Source organism: Clupea harengus, chromosome 23, assembly GCF_900700415.2.
Source record: "Clupea harengus chromosome 23, Ch_v2.0.2, whole genome shotgun sequence".
Classification (NCBI taxonomy): Eukaryota; Metazoa; Chordata; class Actinopteri; order Clupeiformes; family Clupeidae; genus Clupea; species Clupea harengus.
In genome coordinates, this window is record NC_045174.1 from 11,522,591 (window position 1) to 11,531,988 (window position 9,398).

At 45.6% G+C, this 9,398-nt stretch overlaps 2 protein-coding genes across 3 annotated transcripts; one reads left to right on the plus strand and one right to left on the minus strand.

Moving 5' to 3' along the window:
* The first annotated feature begins 822 nt into the window (after positions 1-822).
* On the plus strand, positions 823-8,571 carry dlgap5 (discs, large (Drosophila) homolog-associated protein 5). Of its 2 annotated transcripts, XM_012838965.3 has the most exons (19): positions 823-930; positions 1,996-2,219; positions 2,664-2,839; positions 3,129-3,212; positions 3,598-3,628; positions 3,853-3,921; positions 4,016-4,075; positions 4,177-4,260; positions 4,393-4,430; positions 4,537-4,748; positions 4,946-5,161; positions 5,601-5,689; positions 5,798-6,066; positions 6,305-6,560; positions 6,762-7,200; positions 7,306-7,354; positions 7,815-7,974; positions 8,113-8,156; positions 8,380-8,571. In XM_012838965.3, the coding sequence occupies exons 2-19, from the start codon at positions 1,997-1,999 to the stop codon at positions 8,485-8,487; spliced, it is 2,607 nt and encodes an 868-aa protein (XP_012694419.2). In that variant the 5' UTR covers positions 823-930; position 1,996; the 3' UTR covers positions 8,488-8,571. The 2 variants fall into 2 exon arrangements, with proteins under 2 accessions (XP_012694419.2, XP_031417292.1); XM_031561432.2 differs by lacking the exon at positions 8,113-8,156 and having other exon boundaries at positions 8,380-8,470.
* LOC105910191 (translation initiation factor IF-2) lies at positions 8,498-9,378 on the minus strand. Its single transcript, XM_031561433.2, has 2 exons — positions 9,161-9,378; positions 8,498-8,775 (listed from the first exon to the last, which is right to left on the minus strand). The coding sequence occupies exons 1-2, from the start codon at positions 9,274-9,276 to the stop codon at positions 8,586-8,588; spliced, it is 306 nt and encodes a 101-aa protein (XP_031417293.1). The 5' UTR covers positions 9,277-9,378; the 3' UTR covers positions 8,498-8,585.
* Between the last annotated feature and the right edge of the window lie 20 nt (positions 9,379-9,398).

The following is a 9,398-nucleotide window of genomic DNA, read 5'->3' on the forward strand; positions in this document are numbered from 1 at the left end:
ATTTTTTTTGCGTAGTTTCAGCTGGCATTTCGTACCTGCGTATTTTGACTAAGAATTGCGTGGTTGGTACACAAAATGCGTGCAGGTTGGCAGGTCTGCAAATACCACCAACAGCCCAGTTGTCACTGATAGAAGCTTGCCAGCACATTGGTAGCACATAATTGGTATCCTTTGGCAGTATAGCTAGCAATGTCATGCTTTTCTTTCATTATTTCAGGGTGTTCCAGCCCGGAACACAGAACTACATAGGGCATATCCTGGATGGCTAGTGGGAAAGACACTGGTGTTTATCTGTCCTTCACATGACCATGGATGGTACCAAAACTAGTTGCCTATAAAACCATACCTCAAAAAGTGTCAGATTGTTGCATAGTGTTACTTTAAGGACGAAGTTAAAATAAGACTACTGTAGCCTACTGAGAAAATATTAATCTGTTTCGTCTGTATGACGGAAATATTTTTTAGTAGCTTTCCCGAATGTAACGTCTATTCAGAGCAACCAGAGGGCCAGACACATTCATGTATTGATTGTGTTGTAACAGCATTAACCAAGCCACAGTCCTTATAGGCCCTTAAAACGTCTCTAAAGTGTGTCCGTCACTAACAGAAGTGATGGGAAAAATCACAGTGTTATCCGTTTTCTGAACAAATACTCTCATCTTTGGTTACCTTCCAAAGATGCAAACTGCAAATGTCAATATTTTAATGTAAAGACTAATGGGACGTCACCACAGCGGGTACAAAATATCGTCACTGTAATATTGTCCAATCAAAACGGCATCCACGCTCCTCAGGAGCCAACCAAGATACTTTCGAATTTTCAAATTTTGCCCGCCATCTTGTTTGTTGTTAGTTTTCGGTGTAGGGCAAGTTGTGGTATAGGGAAGTCGTTAGATACTTTGGATCGCTACTAGCGAACGTAACGTTAAGGTAAGTTGTTTTTGTTTTAATGTATTACATTTACATCACGAATATACTGTGGGGATTATTGTGATTATCAAACTAGTTTTTCCATCCTATTTGTCAGAGGCAACCCCAACTAATGTTCGTTAACATTAGCTGTCTATAGCTATACTAGCTAGCTAGCATGCAAACTAGCTCTGCACGTTGAATCCGTTGTGAAGCTTGATAATGTTGGTTCTTTTGCATTACATTCCAGCTAGGTAGTAGACATTAAGTTAGTTATAATGGTATACTGTTTACCTGCTACAACCCAGTTATTTTCCAGCTCTTCGTCTTCTAAGGTTTCCACATAATGACACCACCTGTACATTTGCGTCTTGTAGCGAATATCTGTGTTGCGCAAGATTCACTCAAACATTCGATCACAATGTATTCCTCTGTATATGTTTTTTTTAATCATATAACATTTTATCACAGCGGTAGGACATTCGATACATTACATGCTGAGGGTAACTTAGTCCGAATAAGTTTAAGACCTGTGCAGTTTTTTTTATCTAACTTTCCGTCACTGATACTGAGTAAACTACATAGATTTCCCGTTAACGTTAACCAAAAGGTTTTTCAGAAAACTTCTGGGTAGAGAGAAAGAGGACCACTGTACCCGGGTTTATCACATGTTGCCGTGCTTCACACCGTTAAGGGGTACATGGATGGTGTTTACATCTCAGACCAGCATTTGCATCACTACTCTATTCACCACAGTTCTGTGTGGGGATACTAGAAGGAGTTTTCCCATTTCGAACTGTGTAAATTGTAATTTGTGGCTTTCCATTACACATTATTCGCTCATTCACTCATGGTGTGATGAATCGAAACGGGCATTTATCTATGCCAATCTTCCTCTAATGCCAACAAGAAAGTAATTGCAGGGAGGCACATATCCAAGTACTACAGTGGAGCTGTACAGAAGTACTCTAACACCCCCAGGAAGTTTCAGTATACAGTGTACCACAGAGCCTTATTCCAGAGAGCAAATATTTTTCAGAGTAGCATTTATACTATGTAGCTAATGTTAGTTTCCCCCCCCTTTAGGATGGAGTCTCGCTTTGCATTCCTGCACCAGCGGGACAGCAGTGTGTCGATGCTGAGGGTGAAGATGTCCCGCCGGCGGTCCCAGTCCCAGAAGGAGAACCGGAGGAAAGTTCATAACCTTCGCAGGCAATTAGAAGGCCTGCCAGAACAGGATGCGTCCATACTGGATCAGTCAGTTGCTGTTTTCGAAGTGAAGGTGGCACCAGCCAAAGCAGTAACAACAGGTGAACCTAACCGTCCTGCTTTTGTAGGCCTTAAGAGCCTGCAATGTTTGTTACCATTCACTGCTGTTTTTCCACAATTTCTGTTTCAGTCTATTGGCCGACATTATGGAGTTCATGTAATGTAATTGCAAAAGTCACAGACAGAACCTGTGGGCAACCAAGTTCATTTAGAGGTTTCTTATGGAGAACATATACTGCAACGGTTTGAAATCAGTGAAAGATATGTCACACATATAGTTACAATGCCTGGGGGATTTCAACCTATCAGAGCTGGGTGTGTCTGTTCCAACACACCTGACATGACCTTTTCATGACGTAATTAATTGTGTAAAGGCTGGTTTGACAGTTTCAGAAAAGACTTAAAAACATGCAGGTAGATGTTTCCAAAACCAGCAACCGTTCAACTGCTATTGTTTCTAGTGTTAATTATTTGCTTTCCATTAGACATTGACAATGCAGTAGAGGAGAGGAAAAAGATGCTCATTCGGTACAAGGAAGCCAAGGAACTCCAGAAAGAAAAAGAGCGACGGGACAAGGAAAAGAAAGGCGTGTTCAAATGTGGCCTCTACCAGCAGAGGCAACCTGTGTTTGCCAACACTAAAGTCCCTGGTAAAGCAAAAGTGAGTGGTGCTCTTATACATAATATAAAGAGAGACATGGTGTTTAGTAGGTGCTTATGGAATAGGCCTTTCTCCGTTTCGTTATGTGACTCTGAAAAGAAACACCAGCCCTAACCACCCTAAGCTGTGGAAGGAACCTGTTTTTTTCTGACTTTAGAAGACAAAGCTGGTCCTCTCGTCCTTGTTTAGTTCGGGCAGATTGTTTTTTATGGTTTCTAGTCCAATATCACGGTCATGCGATGAAAACCGTTCCACTCATCTTTTGTCTTTGCCCAAATCCCATGAGCAGAACCCTGAGCCTGTGCTGTCCACGCGGGTCACTCGCTCTATGAGGCAGCCGCAGCAGACTCCCCTCCAGCCGTTGCAGCAGAAGGTATTGAAGCAATCAAGTATCTTTCTGTCTTGTCCAACTCATCCACTTAGCCTCATTGTACATTGTGCCACAAAAGGCTGCAGTATACAAGATCTGCTAATCATGCTAGCACTTGCCAGAGATTTGCACACATCTCTGTAATCCGTTTAGTCATTGTCATTTAGCAGACACCTTTATCCAAAATGACTTAAAGCATTCCATAGTTATACATTTACATCAACAGTATGTCTGTTCCCTGGGCATGAAAGCTAGAGCCTTGTTGTTGTTAGCGCCTTGCTCATCCAGCTGAGCTCTCCCCTGCCTCTACCTGTTACCTGCATGAATATTCAAACACGGATCACAGATTGATTGTCTGATAATTTTTTTCTTCTCTCAAACTTTACAGACTGTAACACAGAAATCTGCTCCAAAGAAAGGTAAGTCAGAAAGGACTGCTTTGTTCAAGTGGTCATGTACTTCTAAGCTGGATACCTGTCCTGTCATTTGTAGTATGCAATACATTATTATTTCCTAGTAAAAAGGCATTGACGCCTTCAGCTGATGGTGTGATGGCATATGTCAGCATTCTGTGTTTTCATTTCCTGAAACTTCACTCTTTTGGTTTCTGTTTAATCTTTTCTGCTTCACCGTCCACGTACAGAGGCAGTAGTGAGGAGGCCTCTTAGTACCAGGGGGCAGACAAGGATTCCTCCGCCTAAAGCTACAACAGGTCTGACACGCCCCCCGCCCCCCTTTTTTACAAAGAAATGCAGCCTTTTGGTTTCCTACTTGTCGCTGACATTTGGATCTTTTCTGTTCTTCAGTTGAACCAATCACAAGAACCACTAGGCCAACAAGAGGAGCAGCAGCCAAGCCTTTGTCAGGTGACTACCTCAAGCAGTTTGTCTCATGTAATCCAGACATACTTTAACGTTGTATGGCATGGTTAAGGATTCATATAAAAAAAAATGTATTTTATTTTAAGATGCAAAAACTGGCAATTCTAAAACAAAACCCATGATGAAGCAGCAGAAAGCGCCACCTGCTGGTGAAGAGAAAGAGCTGAAAGGTAACTACTCTCAGACAGGATCAACCATCTAGCTCTGCTTGCAGCATGCCACGAGTGACTGCAATAGCTGCGTATGACTGTTCTCACCATCAGTACATTTACTTTGGGTCGTCCTTTTTTCTCTCTCCACAGAGGACACAAAGGAGGTGTTACAGAGTAATGAGCAAAAGGTGAGCACCAAGTTTCCCCCAACTGCTGAAAATTATGAAAAATGTATTTGATAAAGGTGATGTTTGATGTCAAATCTATCGTTTACCATTTCCTGTCCATATGCAGGAAGAGGAAAATTGTCCCGTGGAGCCACCACCGCCACCACATCCAGTCACAGCCCCAGAGGAGGACCCTGTCCAGACAGAGGCCGAGGCAGAGTCTATGGCTCCCTCCTCCTTCGCCCCTGAGGGCTTTGTGTTCCAGGCCCCCGCAGGCCTCTCAGCATTCCAGCCTGCTCCGCTGTCCCCCAGCTCATCCAGCGCCTCTCCTTCCCCCAGGTGCCTAGCAGCAGCTCTCCCCTCTGCTCACTTCACAGTGAACTGTTATTTGTCATTACGCTTCAAGTGGTTCTTCACTTACTGTAGGGTTCAGTCAAGTGTTAAAAGTAAAAACCAGATGCAATCTGGTGAATTTGTTTGACTTTCATATGTACAGTCTAATCACAGCGCACATTACATTTCCTCTATACTCCCAGTTCTGAACCCAACCTGGAGGCCAGTCTGCCCACGGCCCCTCCTCCTGCTCCGTCTTCTCATCCTCCCAGCATTCCTTCCCTGCCATCATCTATCCCACCTTTTTCCTCTGCCGCACCACCACCACCTCCCTGCTCTGACGCTGCTGCGACTGACTGTGGGCCTGCAGCGCCACCCTCAGTCCAACAAGAGGAACCGCACGGAGTCCCCTACTTCAGGTGGGTCTCGGGCCATTGGTCTCATCTTGGGATGCACCCAGACGGCGTCACACTGAAAAGGGCACATAGATGGAAAAACACACTCATGCTTTCATTGTTATGAGTGCTCACATACTGCTGAATCACTTGCGTGTGAGGTTCAGTCAGTCCACAGTATGTTCTTTCACTGGGGCCCATGTTGTGCCGGTAGTCAGAATGTCAGTTTGTTTTAGTAAATGCTCTGATTTTTGATGGGGAGTTTAGCTGGTTTAATGACTAAGATTTGCCCATTGAATGATAAATGGTCTTTATTTTTGGTTAGTCTTAACACTGTTGGAATGGAGACATGACGAATAATGAGTCATGTAACAGAATGATAATCATGTGTTTTGGTGATATTGCTTAGCCTGTTCGGAAACTCGCCTCCTGTAACGTGTTGTTTGTCTGTGGTGTGTTTCAGGGCAGTGATGGTCAGTGAGACAGAGAGCTTGACCGAACTCTCACAACAGTGGGAACCTCGCTTCGAGGAGGACTCCATCCCAGAAGAGAGTAAGTACTGAGAGTGTGTGAATTTATGTGGAAATGCTCAAATAAATAAATAAATAAAAAAGGTTTTTTATTCACATTAAAAAAAATCTCTCTTCCTCTCCCCCTCAGTGAGAGACCGTATGCGGACAGTGGTGGGACAGGCCCGGCTCTTGATGAAGGAGCGCTTCGGTCAGTTCAGGGGCCTGGTTGACGACTGCGAGTTTAGTCGTGGCGAGAAAATCACCACCTGCACCGACCTCCAGGGATTCTGGGAAATGATTTACTTCCAGGTGGAGGATGTCAACAGGAAGTTTAACGCCCTGAAGGAGGCTGAGGGGCGGGGCTGGACAGAGGAGAAGAAACCAGCACCGGCACCACGACAGAAGCAGCTGGTCAAGGTGAGGTTGCCGTGGCAATGAATCCGGTTGTGTACAGTATATGTGTATGGTACTGGTCTGGTTTGGATGACAATTGTATAAATGGACTTTTTTGCCTTTTACATTGATTTCAATCTGAATTCACTGTGATTTAGAGAGAGGGCTTTTAATGGTATATTTGTCAGATGTACATGGGTAAAGAGGGTAGCATCATTTCAGTTTGTCAATAATTCTTTATGGTCTTTCCTTCTGCCCTTAGAAACCACCTACAGCGGGCGCTGGCAGGCCCGGTGCAGGAGCTGCAGGCAACGCTGCAGCCAAGAGTCGCATCGCCGCCATCAAGGCAGCCATGAAGGCCAAGCAGCAGCAGGCGGAGGCAGAAAAGGCAGCCCAGGCAGCAGCCAGTGTTCCGGAGACCACGGCAGCCTCAGAGACCCCATCTAAACTCCAGCCCGCGGACACAATGGTGTTCCATGGGGGCTTCTTCAAGGTGGAGAGCCCAATGAAGTCAGCTGGTAGGAGAACCTTACATCTCAAACCTTTTATGGGTTTTTTCTTGAGCTTTGACTTTTTAATTGATCTCACACAAAGTTGATGAAAGCTGTGATGGATTTTGGCAAGATAGCCCACAGTATTCTGTGGCCTCTTGTAATGTGAGGGAAGAAAGAAAATGAAATAAAGATTTGTGGAAATGTACTCTGGTTGCCTCTACCTAGGAGCTGTCAGAAGGTCGTCTCGGCTGAGTGTGGCCCCCGCCGCCTCCTTGCTCGCAACCCCCAGCAGGCTCCGGCGCTCCACCGTCCCCGTCCACGCCTCTCCTCTCACCCACGTCACTCCCGCCTCCACCCCAGCGCGTCTGCCCAAACCATCCCCGGCCTGCACCCCCCAGCCCAGCACCCCTTCAGCCTCCTCCCACGGCACGAACCCCACGAGCCTCACCCTGAGCTTCTCCCCAGAGCGGCCATGTCCTGCCAGCCTGTCGCGGCTCAGCCCCCAGCAGGTCGCAGACGCAGCCCCCTGCTCTTCTGAAGCAGCCCCCGCCCTCAGTCCCAGCGAGCCTCCATGCTCCCCTCCCAGCCTGATGGTTTCCTCCCCCTCAGTAGAGCAGCATCTCCCCACAGTTGACTCCTACACCAGCCCAGGAGGAGCTGTGAGGTAAGGACCACTGTTACTCTGGTACCTTGAGTGGAAAGTAGCAAGGAGGCTGACTGAACCTGCAGGAGATGTGAGGCAATCTAACGTCTGATCTGTTTTTCACAGCATTCCGGCAGATGTTGACATGAGTGCGACTCCAGAGGCGTGCTCCGAGGTGAGGGATTTGTCTTTTCTAGGCAGTTATGATTTTAGAAATTCATTTAGAAATCATTTGAATCATTTCTTACTTTTTAGGAGGAGGAAAAGCATAATAAAAGACACAGTTATTTGTGCTTTAGTTTTTTTTTTGCAATAAACTGATCAAAACTGTTTTGAGTGGCAAAAGTGAGCATTCCATGGAAATCCTGGAAAAGTCATGGTACTTTTTGTGTACTAGATGGTGAAGTGTAGGTACTAGGTCATGGAAATTTTAATTAAAGGTCCTTGAAAAGTGAAAATGTTCCTTTCCTAACCCTTTCTCACACTTACGTACGTCTACGTAATATTTCTCTCTGTGGTAACATGACTGTAAAATTAATTTTTAGAATATGAATATCTGTAAAGTTTCGACCTTCAATGTTTTGGCTTAGTGTGTAAGGTTAGTAATACCCTGATGTTTGTGTGGATGGTAACAGGATGTTCCTGGCGTGGACTTTGAGCGCTACCTCCTGACCACAGTCCGGACGAGCCTGTCTCCCAGTGGGAGCATTCCCTCCTTCTCCCCCATGGCAGTGGACGCTGAGATGGAGAGCCCGGAGGTCCCGAGGCAGGACGCTCTGTTGCAGACCCCAACCGGTATATATTACTGACACAAGACCAGAGTCTCTTGGGTCTTGACTGGAAGCACAGCTAGTTATATGTGGTGTTGGTTCTGACTTGTAATGGTGGCACTTTAAGAATCTAACACCTCCACACTGTCCTTTCCACCACCAGAACTGCCCAGGATGTCACCACTGTTCACCCCACAGATGGAACAGGTTAATATTATAATTAGTCTTTTTAGAGATCACCTCACTTTTTATTTATTTATATATTTATTTTCTATTCATTTTTGCATTGCATTAGAAAAGGATTTCTTCCCTTCTAACTAGACTCTCATAATTATTCCATTTTGTATTTCATCATAGATAACACATAAAGTATGTCAGTAACTATTCTGTAATAATTTAATTGCATTTGTGTGTGCTTTCTGCCTGGCAGCCACTTGACTCAAACCTGTTGCTGTTCACCCCTGAGTTGAAGAACTGTGTGCGTCAGTCGGTGTGTGCGCAAGACCTGATGTCCTTCACCCCACCCACCCACAAGTAGAACCACAAAAGAAAGAAACGTTTCTTTTTATATATACGCTTTTTGTTCAATAAACACTTTGTTAAATAAACACTTTGTTTTGCAGTGGTGATGTAATCTTATTTCTTCTTCTTGCGGGCCCCGCTGCTCAGGGACTGTTTCGATTGGCCTATGGAGGTGGCAGAGGCCACAGGGGTGGTGAGCGCTGGGGGGGTGAGGTTGTCTTCCTCCAAGCCCTCCGCTCTCTCCGCCTCCTCCTCCTCCTCTTCCTCCCTGCGTCTCTCCTCCAACTCCCAGAGCTCCCTTACCCTGCAATACAGCCATTGGAGATGAACAACGATGTTTTTTAAAAAGTACACACACGAACACAATGAATTTTCAAATCAAATCATTAAGGAGCTTCTGTCCATGTTACTTGACTCTAATGTAACAACATTTGAAATATAGTTTTAACTGGGGAATCCATTAATTCTGAAAGTTGCAATGGTCAAACAAGATACATTACTGCCATGAAGCAGTGGCTTGCCTGGTTCTTAAGTCCTACTGTAATTAACAGAAGATATCAGTGAATGGATTTACTTGTGCTGAGTGTCCATAAGGCACTGCGTCCAGACTTCCATAGGACCAGCTGTACTATACTGATTCTACCTCAACACTACAGCTGCCATGTTTCATCATAAAACAGCGCCTGTACCTGGCTGCCTCTCTGGCTGCCTCTCTGGCTGCCTCTCTGGCTTTTGCGAGGGCGATCCGTGCCTTCGCTGCCTCCCTGAGCCTCTCCTCCTCCACCTCCTTCCTCAGGAGCAGCATGTGTTCGTAGGCAGGGACGAAGATCTTGCTGAAGAAATGGTGGGTCCACTGGATCCAGCTCTCCAGCTCCCCCCCTTCAGTGCCTCCCAGCTGTAGAGGCTCTGGAAACAAAAATGTCTACA

Excerpts from the sequence above, each read along its gene's own strand:
- dlgap5 (XM_012838965.3), top strand. The coding sequence starts at position 1,997 with ATGGAGTCTCGCTTTGCATTCCTGCACCAGCGGGACAGCAGTGTGTCG. Across the intron at positions 6,561-6,761 it reads GAGCCCAATGAAGTCAGCTG|GAGCTGTCAGAAGGTCGTCT; the intron begins GTAGGAGAACCT and ends GCCTCTACCTAG. Across the intron at positions 8,157-8,379 it reads TCACCCCACAGATGGAACAG|CCACTTGACTCAAACCTGTT; the intron begins GTTAATATTATA and ends TCTGCCTGGCAG.
- LOC105910191 (XM_031561433.2), bottom strand. The coding sequence starts at position 9,276 with ATGCTGCTCCTGAGGAAGGAGGTGGAGGAGGAGAGGCTCAGGGAGGCA. Across the intron at positions 8,776-9,160 it reads GCAGCCAGAGAGGCAGCCAG|GGTAAGGGAGCTCTGGGAGT; the intron begins GTACAGGCGCTG and ends GCTGTATTGCAG.